Genomic DNA, 15,493 nt, shown 5'->3' with positions numbered 1-15,493 from the left:
ATTATGGGTTATTATAAGATATTGAATATAGTCCCCTGTGTTATACAGTAGGTCCTTGTTTATTTTATGCATCTTACTATGTTTTTAAAACGAACAAATGAATGAATTAACTAACTGACTAACAGCTTACTGACTAATTGGATAATTAACAAAGTGGTTCCATAATGCCAGCATGTCATAAACTAAGAATTATGACTAAACCACTTTTATATGTCTGACTTCCAAAGGAATAAGAGAAACAGAAATCATGACAGTGTCCTATCTGTAATCCTTGTGTTGGCAACTTAGTTGGAGGCCACAGGCAACTAATCTAAGGCATGGCTTTTCTCGGAACCTTGAAAACTCATTTACGTCCCTTGGAAATCCTGTCTTGCTGATGTCTGAAAGTCGTGATGCAAGATAAAGCCTTTTGTTTTTTGGTGAGAAAGCATAATGGTGCAAATACCTTGGGGAGAGGTAACTCATGGTTATTTGTTTGCTCCAGCAAAGAAATATTTAATAGCAGTCCCTTTTCTGAGCCGGCTTTCTTGGTGGGGTAGGAAGTTGAGGGGTCAGGAAGGGCATGAGTAGTCACCTACTGGAGGGGAAGGAGAGGTAAGGAGGAATTCTGAGGGGAAGAAAGCATACAGAAAGGGAAGACAGAGGACCCAAACCTCCAAGAATTCCATTTTGGTCACATAGCTAACTCTGTTTGAAGGTCAAGGGTATTTGTTATATCATTCTTTTTTTTTAGTGGTGCAAGATTTTTTTCTAGTTCTTTGTGATTTTACTTTCTTTTTCTTTTTTTTTGGCTGTACCGCGCAGCTTGTGGGATCTTAGCTCCCCGATCAGGGGTTGAACCCGGGCCCTCGGCAGTGAAAGCGCAGAGTCCTAACCACTGGACCACCAGGGAATTCCCTGTTATATCATTCTTTTAAGAGGTGGTTTGAACTGACTGTTAAGGTCTTTCCCACTCATTCCTGATGGAAACTTTCCATTAGTTTTAGGACTCCAGGGAACTCCTAGTGTCTGAGGGAAACTCTAGGGTCTCCAGGGCCCCTGAGACCAAAATGTCAGCAAGGGAAATCTGTCCATAACATCTGGTGTATTCCAAAAACCACCAGAAGAAACTCTGGGACAACTTAAGAGTTTCCAAGATACTTGTTCCCCAGTTACCATGGAAATATGATAGCTGGTGATGCACAAGACCTGAGAGAATTACTTGTCTGTAGCACTAGGGGGTCTGGAAGAAATTTCAGGGTCATCAAATCCAATTTCCACCAAGTACAGAAGAGGAATTTGAGACCCAGAGAAACGACTACACTTCATTGATTCCAAGACACATATTTTTGTTCACATTTTGACATCTCCGAAACTGGGGTGTATCTTAAAATTGGCATGTCCTAGGTTAGATGGCAGCATTGTTTTATTTCTTAGTGGCACATAAAATAAAAATAAAAGAGTGCCTTGTAATTGAAGATGTGTTTGATTGATGGACAATGGTAAGAGCTTGTCCAAGGTCACACGGAGAGTTAGGGGCAGGGCAGGCATCAAGAACCCAGGTTACCTGGTAATCAGGGCAGGGATGTACCATCAGATACAGCTTGGACTCTGGGTTCAAATCCTGGCTACATCACTAACTAGCTGTGTGACTCTGGGCAAGTTGCTTAACCTCTCTGTGTTGCAGTTTTCTCAACTGGAAATTGATAATTAAAGGACATTTACAGACACAGAGGCCCCAGGCAGGAAGTCCCAACCCCCTGTTCCTGAACCAGGACAGACAGAGCAAGGTGATTAGTGGGGAGAATATGGGAGATTAAAAATAGGCTATCAGAGGAGGTTAAGACAAAAAGTAAATAGTCCTCATTTATAAGTGACTCCAGGGGGACTAAATGCAATTACTAAGGTTGGAACTAGGTCAGGGCTCTCGGAAGGAGAACTGGCCCCTGGGGAATGTCCTGGGGGGAGGGGTTCAGCCAACGTGACTGGGAACAATGAGGGCTACAAGGAGACAATGACATGGACCAGGCTCCCAGGCCTCTCTAGGCTGAAGACTCAACTTCTCCAATGGTTGTCTGGGTTAATCTGAACCAGGTCAGAAGGGTAGAGAATCTACAGACCTAAGTCAGACAAGCCAGTAGATGTAGGAGGAGGGCAGCCAGCAGGAAAAAAGGTTTTGGGGAGTCCTCGTTCGGGGCCCATAAGCCAGAGCCAAGGTAGCCACTTGCCTTCCTTACTGTCCAACCCTTACTCTTGTTGATTCCTAAGAGCTCTTTACTTTTTAAATCCTGCTCAGAGGTCTCCCCACCTTTCACTGCTTCTTTTCCCCCAACCTGGTCATCAGTTTTGATACTATCTCATATTAATTCCTGAAATCTGGGAATAGGCCCAGAAGGGCAAAGCCTTGGAAATCCTGGTACTCACTGAGGGAGCAAGATGTTTTCACACTTGTTAGAGAGTATCTTCTAGGAATGAATCCCAGACATAAGGAAGTCAAAAAGGACAGGAGATGAAAGGGGAAAGAAGCAGAAGGTTTGAAAGAAAAGGGAAGAAGCAGAGAGTCAGAAATGAGAACAGAAAATGGGTACAACATACAGGTCACTTTTTTTATCTCTAATGTGCCCCCACCTCTCAACCATAAATTATTTGATTCCCAGAGATGCACCTAGAAATCACATGTATGTTTCTGTCTCTATCTGGCTGTCTTGCAGTCTCTGACTCTCTCTGTCTCTCTTCCAATGCACCCCTATGTGCCTTTCTTAGAAAGTGATCATGGAAGTCTCTGGTGGCCTAAAGTCCAGCTTCCAGCTCAGGCCCAAAGAAATAGGGTTCTGTCATTGTTGCAGCAGCAACATCAGCCCCAAGTTGAGTGGTAGACATGGCCAAATGAAAGGACAAAGTCAATGAGGACCAAAGAAGGAACACATACCGTCAGAGAAAGAGAACTGGAAAAAGGGTGTGAGGAAGGGATCAGGGAGCCAGTGGGGGTGGGGCCAGGAGGTACTCACAGAGGAAGTCGGAGAGCCACTCGGGCTGGTTGTAATGAACGATAGCGACACACAGCGTGTTGAGGGCTACCAGACTGAGCACAGTCCAGTAGAAGGCCTGAGTTTTGACCATGCGGCGGATGTAGAAACGCATCCTCCTCTCCTTTTTGTGAAAAAAGGTTGAGTTCTCCAGCTTGGCACTTTTAATGCTGGCTCGGGCGAAGGGAGACCCTGCCAGGGAAAGGATGGAGAATGTCAAGGTGTTCCTGCAGAGGAAATTAACCGATGCATGGCCCAGGCACAGATTGTGGCCAGGGAATCCATCAGCCTCCCAAGCAAGGAAGCCCCTGGGAACCATCATGACCTATGGGCTTAGCTTTCCAGAGATGGAGCTTATGAGAAGGGGATGCCCCTGAAAATAACAGTATTGGAAATAACCAATGAGTGATCAGGATGTCAACAGGGAGGCTGATGGCTCTTCATCGCTGGAGCCAACTTTCTGTATCTTCCTCTCCTGGCCATGTCTGATGACTCTGGGGGGTCATGCCACAGGGTGGGATAAGGTAGGAGCCTCTGCTCAGGACTCCCAGTGCAGAGGCAGGTAGCAGAACTGCATGGACCATACTTGGAAAGCCTCCAGGAGGAGGTGTGGATAGGATCCTAGTTTTCCATGGACATTTCACTTTAGAAATAATCACCAAAGAATGAGCCAGCTGTGCCCACTGCCTACGTATATTTTTGCTCCTAAGCATTTACAAGGTACCTACTGTGCCAGGCTCTGTCCCAGGTGTTCCAGATACACGTTAACAGAGTCCTGCACTCTTGGGACTGATACTCCAGCAGGGGAGACGGAGAGCAAGCATAATATAATAAATAGTAAATTAATAGTGTGATGGGGGACTTCCCTGGTGGTCCAGTGGCGAAGGCTCCACACTCCCAATGCAGGGGGCCCGGCTATGTTCCCTGATCAGGGAACCAGATCCCACATGCTGCGACTAAGAGTTCACATGCCACAACCAAAGATCCTGCGTGCTGCAAATAAGACCTGGCACAGCCACATAAATAAATAAATATTAAAAAAAATAGTGTGATGGAAGGTGAAAAGTGCTTTGGAAAAAAGGGAAAGTAGAGCAAAATAAGGGGACTGGGACGCCCAGGAGGGACCACTGGGCAGGCGGCAGTACTAAATCAAGTGGTTAAGGTGAAGGGGTTGGCCTGAGTTACCTCAGTATCTTAGGTACCTTACGCAGAGGAAGTAGCAAGTGCAAAGGCCCTGAGGCAGGAAAGTGCCTGCCTGACATACTGTGGGAGCAGCATAAAGAGAACAGTGTGGCTGGAGTGGAGTGTTTCAGGTGGGAAAAGGGAAGAGGTGAGGGCAGGGAGGAGACTGGGCAGGTTGTGAAGGGCCTTGGGGGCTGTGGGGAGAACTTGGGCTTTTGTTTTGAGTGAGGTGGGAGCCATGGAGGGTTTGAGCAGAGGAGGGACGTGAGCTGACTGGGGTTCACAGGTGCCCCCTGGCTGCTGTGGGGGGCAAAGACTGTGGAAGGGAAAGGCAGGAGCAGGGAGGAGGTGACTGCTCTAGTCCAGGCAAATGATAATGGGGCTACCACTCCATAGTGGCTGAGAAGGAAGAAGAGTGGGCAGATTTGGGATGTATTGTTTAAGGTAGATTTCGACATTTGCTGATGGACCAAGTGTGGGTGGAAGAGAGAGGGAGAAGCCAAGGTTTTTGGCCTGAGCCCCGGGAGGGATAGGAGGGAGGTTCAGAGCTCAGTTTTGGATAGATTGATTTTACCTTCTAAAATACCTCCTCTTGTGGGACTTCCCTGGTGGCGCAGTGGAAAAGAATCCGCCTGCCAACGCAGGGGACACAGGTTCGAGCCCTGGTCTGGGAAGATCCCACATGAGCGGAGCAACTAAGCCCGTGCGCCACAACTACTGAAGCCCGTGCGCCTAGAGCCCGTGCTCCGCAACAAGAGAAGCCACCGCGATGAGAAGCCCGCACACCACAACGAAGAGCGGCCCCTGCTCGCTGCAACTAGAGAAAGCCCGCGCGCAGCAACGAAGACCCAACACAGCCAAAAATAAATTAAAAAAAAACACCAAAATCAAAACTTCCTCTTGAAAATCTTCCATTGCATTCATTTGTTTATTGTTCTTCATTGGTTCATTCATTCTTTCATTTATTCATTAGTGTGCTCATTCGTTCGTTTATTTGTGCATTCATTCATTTGTTCACTGATTGGTATGTCATTCATTCATTCATTCTTTCTTTCATCATTTGTCCATTCATTAGTGCATCCATTAATTCACCAATTTGTTGCTTCATTCATCATCTATTCACACACTCATTCATCCATCCACCCATCCATTATTCATTTGTTCATCTATACGTTCATCCATCAAGCACTTCATCAACCTCATCACACCAGCCAGGCATGGGACACGTAAAACATCTCTCAGGATGCCACTTCCTATTAGCAAAATTCTAAACAGAGGCTGTGAGTTGGCACCCCAGGGGGCCATACTGGTTCATCCTGGGTTTGTGAAATTTAAAATTACTGGTCTACATTTAAAAACTGGGAGATTTTCCATAAAAATATGGATTTCAGCTTCTCATGAATGAAAATAACAGCTGACATTTTTTGAACGTTTAGAAGGCACTGCGGGGGATGCATTTTACACAGTAAGCTCCTCATCACAGCCTTAGGAAGTGGGGACCGTCATTAACACCATTTTACACCCTGAGCAAACAGAGACTGAGGGGAGTCCAGTAACTGGCTAAGGAGTGTCGAGTTAGTTCAGAGCCTGCGCTCTCGGCCACCATGTTGCACTCACTCCTGGAACATGTGGCCGTGAGGAAGGACCGCATTCCTGCCCAGCAGCAGTTGGCTAGGTCCAGTGGCTGGATCCTCCCCTCATGTCCATTATCTGCCTGGCCCCATGGGCACTGGGAACCCTAGGGTGGCTCTTCACACCCCTTCCCAGTTGGGACATTTCTGGTCCTTATGGCTCCCAAAGATGTGCCCAGACCCACAGGCATCCACAAGCCTTGGCAATCACACCAGGCAGGAGGCCCCTTACCCCAGCTCCTGCTGGAGCCACATGGAAACCCGGCTCCATCACCAACAGGCGAGTGACCTTGGGCAGATGACCTCGGACAAGTCACCTTGCATCCTGGGACTCCAGTGCCTTCCACCTCACAGGGCCGTTGGGAGAAATCAATGAGTTAATATCCCCTAGCATGATGCTGGCACATCATGCTTATTGGTAAGATTAAAACCTCTTACTACAACCCTAAGAGCTGAAATCAAGACCCGTTCACATACCAACGCCTGGAGGAAGTCTTTCCTGATCGCAGGGCCTGGAGACACATCCCACAATAGGCATCCCACTCATCAGGAATGGAGAGGAAAGTGAATATTAACTAAACACCTGTTGCATGCCAGGCCGTGTGCCAGCTCTGTACTGTCTCCTCTATTTATTGCATTTCGTACTTGCTCTGACCCATGCTCCCTTTTTCTATACACTCTTGTCTATACTTTTCCTCTGTGGTCTGGAACTGTAATTGCAGGCAATCCTTAGATTTAAAAAATAATTTTAATAAGCTATTTTATGAAACCCCATATATCTATCAATTTCAATGTGGAATCGATATAGAAATATATTAAAGAGATATTTTACACTCTTTTTTTTTTTGTACTATGTATTCCAAATCTAATGAGTTAGTATGAAGCACATTTCAGTTCAGATCAGCTACATTCGAGGAGTCAAGAGCCAGAGGCGACCAGTCCTAGTCAGGAATGTTCCACAGTGAGGACAGCAGTATGGCACCACCAAGGCTGAATCTTGGGATTTGGGGCAATTTATAGGCTCTTCAATTTCTCTGTTTAAATTGAAATAGGTGCTTCCCAAATTGTGGGTTGAACTGTCCTTCAAAGAGATGTGTGGAAGTCCCTAACCCCTGGTACCCGTGAATATGACTTTAGTTGGAAATAGGGTCTTTGGAGATGACATCAAGTTAAGATGAGGTCAGACTCGATTAGAGTGAGCCCTAGATCCAATGACTGGTATCCTTATAAGAGGAGAAGAGACACGGAGACACACAGGAAAAGACCATGTGACGACAGAGGCAGAAATTGGAGTGAGGCAAGTAAAAGCCAAAGAGAGCCCAGGATTGCCGACAACACCAGAAGCGAAGAGAAAAGCGTGGGGGCAGATTCTCCCCTAAAGTCTTCAGAGGCAGCACGGCCCTGCCAACATCTTGATCTCCGTTTGGACTTCTGGCCTCCAGAGCTGTGAGAGAATACACTTCTGTTGTTTTAAGCCACCCAGTTCGTGGTAATCTGTGACAGCAGCCCTAGCAAACGAATACAGCCCACACTGAGCTCATACCCTTAAAACCATCTAAATGGAATCTGATTTTCCTAAAGAACCTGCGTTGTGATGGCAGATTCCATCCATGGCTCAATTTTTCCTAACAATGACTCAAGGTCCATATTTCAACAGTCAGTTGATCAACTCTACATGGGACCATTTTGTAATGTGTTTATCAAACGAGCTGACAGCACAATAGAATCATCAGTTACATAAAGCTGCATTTACTAGGGTACAACATGAGGGCAAATGTGACACAGTTCCTGCCTGACTTTGAAACACATTATTATTATTATTTTACGTAAATAAATAAAGGTAAAGGCATTTCCTTGTCAGAACCCTGGAATTTCAGAGGTCTCTTTCAGGATTGTTTAGGAAGCCCCTGCTAGCATAGGGGCCCCTTCCTGTGGGTTTTTGATCTATCAGGCAAGGGAGCTGGCTTTAGCTGGGTTTGCCTGGAGCAAACCTGTCCTGGGAGAACAAGCCACTGGCCTGTGTCTTGGATCCATCTACAAAGTTGAAAGTCACCTTCTTTCCTAACAGAGGTGCTATGGGACAGCGTTGGCACTTATTCAGTGTGACAGCTTTCAACTTCGGTTTATCATCTTCCTTTTATCACACATTTATCAAATGTCAGCCTTGAATCTGGGTTCTCCAAGTAGCAAGTTTTCTTATGTCAGCCGCAAATTCGAGCCCCGGGGTCTCCCACAGACAAACCCTCTGTGAATCTATCATGGCTTCCTGGATCATCCCCACTCCCGCCGCCCCCCACCCCGCGTTGGGAGCTGAACCGTGTCCCACAAATTCATATGTTGAAGTTCTAACCAACCCCCACCCTGCCCCCGGGATCTCAGAATGTGACTGTATTTGGAGAGAGGGCCTTTCAAGAGGTAATTAAATTAAAATGAGATCATTAGGGTGGGCCTTAATCCTCTATGACTGGCATCCTTATAAGAAGAGGAGATTAGGACACAGATGCACATGGAGGAAAGACCACACACATGGAGGAAAGACCACGTGAAGATACAGAGGAAAACAACCATCTATGAACCAAGGAGAAAGGCCACGCCAGAAACCAACCCTGCCAACACCTTGATCTTGGACTTCCAGCCTCCAGGACTATGAGAAAGTAAGTTTCTGTTTTGAAAAAATAAGTCACCCAGTCTGTGCTATTTTATTAAGGTGACCCCAGTGAACTAATAACACTCTCCCCATTGCACGTGAAGCCCAGTTAAAAAACGCCTCCTTCACGAAGCTTTCTTTGCTTTTCCACCAGACAAATTCCTTCCTGCCTTGTATAGCTATTAGACTCCTTATAATTAGTCTCTGTTGCTTTTAAGTAACTTTAAACTTACCTAATTACTTTTCTGATTTCAAAAGTAATGCCTGTCACTAATCCATCCATTCCAGGAACAATGTCATGGAGAAAGTGAAAATCCTTTGCAATCCCTCCAATTTCCACGTCGTTAAGTACCTCTCACACTTCTTAATTTTGTTTTAAAAATGGGACCACACATTTTACATTTTGTTGTACAACTTGCTTTTTTTCACCAAAAAATATACTTCAGACATCTTTCCATGCCATAGCAACTCCATTCTTTTTCCTGGCAGCAGGGTATTCAATTGTATATAAATACTGTAATTTCTTTAACCATCTCCCTATTTGGGGGCACACGGGTTGTTTCTGGTTTTTACTTTTTTGAGTACCAGAAACAGTGCTGCTGAGAAGAGGTTGGTACATAGGTCTTTTGCATATGTGAAGAAATGTTTTGAAGCAGAAATTCTAGGTCAAAGAATATAAACATCAATAATTAAATAATGCCAAACCATACATCACCAACACTGCAACCTACATTCCTCACAATGGCAAATGGCTATGCCCATTTCTCCTCATCGTTGCCAACACTGGGTGGTATCACTTTTTCATCTTTTTTAGAAGGACTGATGAAAAATAGTATCTCCCTGTTAATTAAGAACAGGTACCCAATCTTATCCATAGAGGAGATCTTGGGTACCCTATTTTTTTCAGTGCCTGACATTTAATAAATGTGGTATAGACAAAAAATATTTGCCTATCAAAATATAACAAAACAGATTAGAAAAATGGAAGCAACCTAAATGGGAAAAGATGTTGGACAGATGTAATGGATCAAATTCACAGAGTATTTATGGGGCATTCCAATTCCTGAATTTGCTGGAAGGAGAGAAACAGATGTATCCACAAGTGGAAATAGGACTTGTTCATCATTACGAGGAAAAGAGTGTTTTGGCTAGAAATTAAAAATGCAAATGAAAACAAGCTTTAAGGTATCATTACAAACCGACTTATCTGGGAAAGGAAATTAAACGGGTAATAGGCAATGGCCGGTGTGGGAGAATCCGTGAGTGTCTGAATACTTGGCAGGTTTATAAATGGGTTCAGTGTTCTTGAAACTCAGAATGGCTCTGTGAATAACGAGTTGAAAGCCTGTTAATATCTTTGATCCTATAATTATCCCCAAGGAAATCCACCCAAAGGGTGGGGGGAGTCATTGTACGTAAATGTTCCCAGCAGTGCTCCCCGTAAGGGCAAAAATTGGAAACAACTCAAACACCATATAATAAAGCCACGCTGAGCAAACCATAGTGTAGCCACCCTCTGGAGTGTCGGACAGTGACGGAAATCATTTTGAAACTCAGCAGTAAGCTTATAAGCTAGGGGTGAATGAAAAAAGCAGAGTATGAAGTAGTTGGTTCCTGGGGATTAGAAACATGCGTATATTTTTATTTTTTGGCCGTGCCTCAAGGCTTGTGGGATCTTAGTTCCCCGACTGGAGATCGAACCCGTGCACCCTGCAGTGGAAGCGCCGAGTCCTAACCACTGCACCGCCAGGGAAGTCCCAGAAACACGTGTATATTTTGAATTCCCTCCTCCCTCCCTCCTTCTCTCATCCTTGCCTCTATGCTCCATATACCCCATCAGCCTTAATGCCTTCTCCCCTCAGAGTTTTGTCTTATTTCCTCTGCCTGGAAGCTCCCCCACCCACTCTTCATAACTGGAATTTTTATTTTATTTTATTTTTGCTGTACTTATGCAGCTTTCGGGATCTTCGTTCCTGCACCAAGGATTGAACCCATACCCTGGGCAGTGAAAGCGCAGAGTCCTAACCACTGGACTGCCAGGGAATTCCCTTCATAATCGGAATTTTAAAAAACCCATTTCAAAAGATAGTAGAGTCTCCTTGGAAAAGATCGAAAGCAACACAGTCTCAATCAAGAGGGGTGAGAAGGAAAGAAGTCAATGTCCTCTCCCCCCTCAAACGCTGCCCTTGGAGATAACCAACAGCAACAGCCTGAGCACAGCCTCCTCTCTGCTGTCACTGCCATGGTGAACTCCTACCCACCCTTCAGTTCTCATTGTCAGTGTCACCTCCTCTGAGAAGCCCTCCCTGACCACACTCCACTCTTCCAGAGCAGGCTGAGCACGGGGCATCTCCTCTGAAGTGCTGTTATCATTACAGGTTTATTTGTGTAATGACCTGTTTAATATCTATTTTCTGCCCTGGACGGCAAGATCCACATGGGTGGGGATTTGGTCTCTGTCTTGTTCACAATTGGGCACCTAATAAATGTAGCCCCTCAATGAGAACTAATGAACAATAATAATATTATTCATAAATAATTAATGAATAATAATATTAGCCAATATCACGGGGACCTTATTCTCTGCCACATGTTGTTCTAAATGCTCCATGTGGATTTTTATTATTATTCTCTTGGCCGCGCCACGCGGCATGTGGGATCTTAGTTCCCCGACCGGGGATGGAACCTGTGCTCCCTGCAGTGGAAGCGTGGAGTCTTAACCACTGGACTGTCAGGGGGAGTCCCTATATGTAGATTATTTAGTTTTATTTCTCCTCCCAATAATATGAAAAGACATGCTCTGTTGTTATTCTCATAATCATGTCATCTGCCCCAGGACACAGGTGGGAAGAAGCAGAATCAAGACCCAGGTCTAGGCAGCCTGGTGCCCCAAGCTCTCATACTCCATCTCGAGGGCGATCAGTAGTAAACGACTGCCAGGCGGCAGCAGGAGGACTTACCCACGGAGGCAATATCGGCCAGCTGGTCCTCAGCTTCCTCGGGGTTGAGCAGGTCTGTCTTGCTTTTCTTTATGGTGGCTCTCCGCAGAGCTCCAACAATGGAAACATGGCAAGAGAAAAAGACGTTACCCTTTTTGCTACAAAAATGACATCGACTGAGTGTGTCCTTTGGGTGCTGGGCTCTACCAGGGACTTTCTATGTGTGGTTGGATTTTACCCGCGTGGTGGTCTGGTTTGGTGGAAAGTAAGAGCATGCGCATTTCACAGATGTGGAGACAGAGGCTTAGGGAGGTTACATGACTTTGCCCAAGGGGTAAAGATGAGAACCAAGTCCCGTTCAGTCTGACTCGAAGTCTGGGCTCTCAGCTATCATTTTCCCTCTAGGAGCCCTGGGATTGGATATGTAGTGACTCCTATGAAAACAGCCCACCCCTTAACCTTTAGCACACTTGCTAGGTGGGCTGGGACTGTGGAAGCCCTTCCTCAGTATTTAGGTTCTCCACCCCCAAGAGCTCGCCAGGGGACAGTGAGTACAGGCATATACTTCCAATAAAGTGATTTAGACACCCCCAAGGGTAATCTCTTTCCCTCCCCACAAAATCCATTTTGTAACCTACTGGGATAGGGCCCCAGCTCCTTTCCTTCCTTTTCACTCCTGGTCTCTTCAATCCAAAGTCATTGCTCTGTCTAGACAACTTTCTAACATGTGAGACAACTGTCCTTAATAGTAAGCTGGATTCTTGGTGAAATTATTATTATTATTTTTTTGCGGTACGCGGGCCTATCACTGTTGTGGCCTCTCCCGTTGCGGAGCACAGGCTCCAGACGCGCAGGCTCAGCGGCCATGGCTCACGGGCCCAGCCGCTCCGCGGCATGTGGGATCTTCCCGGACCGGGGCACAAACCCGTGTCCCCTGCATCGGCAGGCGGACTCTCAACCACTGCGCCACCAGGGAAGCCCTGAAATTATTATTATTTTTTTTTAAATTTAATTCATTTTATTTTTGGCTGTGCTGTGTGGCTTGCGGGATCCTAGTTCCCCAACCACGGATTGAACCCGGGCCACTGCAGTGAAAGCGCCAAGTCCTAACCACTGGACTGCCAGGGAATTCCCATTGGTGAAATTATTATTATTTATTTTACTTAGTGAACACAAGTGGGGCTGACCCCGAGCCAGACGCTGTCCTATGCATTCTATTTGCAATAATTAATATAATCCTCATAAACAGTCAACTAAGGTAGGTATGATTATTATCATGCCCATTTGACAGATGGGGAACATGGAGGCACAAAGCAGAAGTAGCTGGGCACATGGTCAAAGCAGAAAGGGCAGGCAAGAAAGGGAAACCCCGTGTTAAGGTCCTGAAATTCCTCGAGGAAGCAGATTCCCACCATTCCCGTTATCTTCCTGAGCCTGACCTGGTCTTGTGCTTGTTCTTGGCATACCTGGGCCCTGAACATCCATTCCCTGGAAGCCCCTCAGAATGGAGTAGGCTGTCCCCCCAGCCTCGGCTCCTCCTGTGTCCCCTGGGACCCACCCCCACCCCTGGAGCCAGGTTCAGAGCAGTTACCATCAAAGGGATGCCTCTGCTCCCCGTCGGTCTCATCCTCGGCGAGGATCACCTCTTCTGAAGAGGAAGAGCACATAGTTAAGCTCCGGCGTCTGGAGGACTCTCCTGGGGATGGGTTCCCTTGGACCAGGAAGGAGAAGGGTCCTCCTGGCCACTCTACTCTCCCCTTGCTGAGTGACAACTCAATCAGCCAGAAATGTGCTGCTCACTTGCTTCTGACTCCCAGCCCCACTTCAACGATGGTCCTAAAGCCAACATCATCCCTACCTCCCACTGCTCTTCTTAGGTTGACTTAGCTTGGATTACCTTAGAGACTCCTCAAACAGCCTTATGAGGTAGGTGCTATCATTATCTCTGTTTAACAGGCAGGGAAACTGAGGCACAGGGAGGTGAGCTGCATTGCTAGGAGGTGGCAGAGTTGGAATCTAACCCAATGTCTGATTTTAAAGCTCTTAAGTGTTATGTATGTCATATCCCGGCTTCATCCCGCTGGATTCTTGTTGCTAAAAACTGGAACTAGCAGTCCAGATCCTCTTTCTCCTCCCATCATGACCCTTCCCTCATCCATCTCCAAACTGCATGCATGACTCTCTGTGTGCTCCGTGGCCTGGGATTTCAATTCCTGAGCCCCAGGATGAAAGGGCCTCACCTGCTTTCGAGATCCACTCCATGTACCCATTGAGTTCTCGTTCAATCTGTTGCTGCCGCCTCAGCTTCAAAAAAGCCCGCCGGTTCTCTACCCGCTCCCTTTCTTTGGCAAACTCCCTGAAGAAGCACAGAAGAGTCAGGTCTGGCTGTTTTAGAAATTTTAGGGAGTCTGTGTGTGTGTACGTTTGGGGATTCAGAATCCCTGGAGGGCAGTGCATTTCAACAAGAGGAATCAGGTCTTCTGATAGAAGATCAGAATATTACAGGAGTGGGTATTTCTGCCAGCTTCCCACATTTCCCAACAACTGCACCCAGTTAGAGAAAAAAAAAAAACAAAACCATAAACCATGCCATGCCAACCACTGCTGGCTGCATACCCCATTCTCATTCTCTGTACTCCTGGCTAAAGAATAGTTTCATCCCTCTCTTAAATTACGTTAATGACACATGAGCTGAAGATTTCTGCAGCAGCCTCACTTCTGTGATATAGGACTTTTCCAGTTTCCCTTCTTCCTCTTCCTGTTTGGAATGTGAGATGGCTATCTTGTGAGCATGAAGCAGCTATCCTGAGACCATGAAGCATCCATGAGATTGGAAGTCCCCAAAAGGATGTCAGAGTGGAAAGCTAGAAGACGCTGGGGTCCATCATGGCACCATGGAGCCACCAAACCAGTCCCCAGACTTCTTGTAGTGAGAAAAATGAAACTCACTTATGGTTAAGCCAGAAAAACAATCTTGGGGGTAGGGGACAATGTGTGTCATGAAAATGCATGGTTGATTGTATGCTACGATTTTATATTTGGAAAATAGGGGAGGGGGGAACCCAACCTATTGTTTCTTTAAAAAAATATAAATTATAGAAATTAAAGCTCTATAGACTTTTCTTGTGTTTTGGGTTGTGGGCCTGAAAATTTTGAGAAAACCTTCCAAGTGAGAGGTCTAAATTACAAAGAGGCTTCCCACCCCCTGGGTGGAGGTAGCTCAGTGCCAGCAGCACAGCTTGGTGAGTGAAGGCTGGGCTGGATTTCACCTCCCATGAGTCCCTTCACTGGGTGCCTCCAGCAATGCACAACTTATGCACCTGTACATGGCTTGCTGATAACTGTCTAATAACCCAAAGCAATAGAAGAGGCCTATTCTCTGCCTGGAGAATGATGGCCTCTTCCTGGGAAAAAGATGGTGAGGGGGAGTGGGATGGGGGGAGTAGCAGAGACTTACCCAGACAGCACACCCAGCACGAGGTTCAGCATAAAAAAGGAGCCGATGATGATGAGGGGGATGAAGTACAACCAGTTCCAAGTGTTCCCTGAGGCATCGTTGCTCTATGGGGGGGGGGGGTGTGAGGAAGGAAAGCAGGTGAGCACTGAGTGGGACTCAGGTATGACCTGACAGGTGAAGGAAGGGGGAACTCTTGTTCTCCTGGGACTCTGTCCTCGAATGTCCTTGGCCTGTGGAGTCCTAGAGCTCTGGTAGCCCAGAGAGGGAGAGAGAGCACAGGATCAACCAGTGGGGGAGACTCCAGAGGTACCACTAGGAGGACAAAGCCCCCTCCTAATCATGTAGTCCTCACAGGACCAGAAACCAGCATGAAACTCAGGAGGACTCCACAGATCAAACTCCAGGAGGAGAAGGTAAAAAAGCTCATTGAAATGTAGAAATGAACCCCCAGTTTCCTCCCTTCTCCCCCAAACAGTCATGATGGCAGGGTCTGATAATCAGGTTAAATCACCAAGCCAGATGGCAGGGCCGTGAACCTTTTCCTTAAGTGTCTCCCTCCTCTATTGCCTGCAGCCTCAATGTCAACCACAGAAAAATTCCCAGAAATGCCCAGATCAATTTTCAGGGGAAGA

At 46.4% G+C, this 15,493-nt stretch overlaps 1 protein-coding gene across 1 annotated transcript in view; it reads right to left on the bottom strand.

Moving 5' to 3' along the window:
- The window catches only part of CACNA1A (calcium voltage-gated channel subunit alpha1 A), a 316,609-nt gene that overhangs the window by 88,939 nt on the left and 212,177 nt on the right, over positions 1-15,493 (bottom strand). The window contains exons 8-12 of the mRNA XM_029216768.1: positions 14,862-14,965; positions 13,645-13,760; positions 12,996-13,052; positions 11,426-11,515; positions 2,988-3,197 (exon numbers count right to left, since the gene is read on the bottom strand). Of these exons, the coding sequence (XP_029072601.1) occupies positions 2,988-3,197; positions 11,426-11,515; positions 12,996-13,052; positions 13,645-13,760; positions 14,862-14,965 (577 nt within the window). The remainder of the gene's footprint in view (positions 1-2,987; positions 3,198-11,425; positions 11,516-12,995; positions 13,053-13,644; positions 13,761-14,861; positions 14,966-15,493) is intronic.

This window comes from Monodon monoceros, unplaced genomic scaffold, assembly GCF_005190385.1.
Source record: "Monodon monoceros isolate NGI ecotype Baffin Bay Population unplaced genomic scaffold, NGI_Narwhal_1 Super_Scaffold_12, whole genome shotgun sequence".
NCBI lineage: Eukaryota > Metazoa > Chordata > Mammalia > Artiodactyla > Monodontidae > Monodon > Monodon monoceros.
This window is presented reverse-complemented; position numbering and strand designations above follow the sequence as displayed.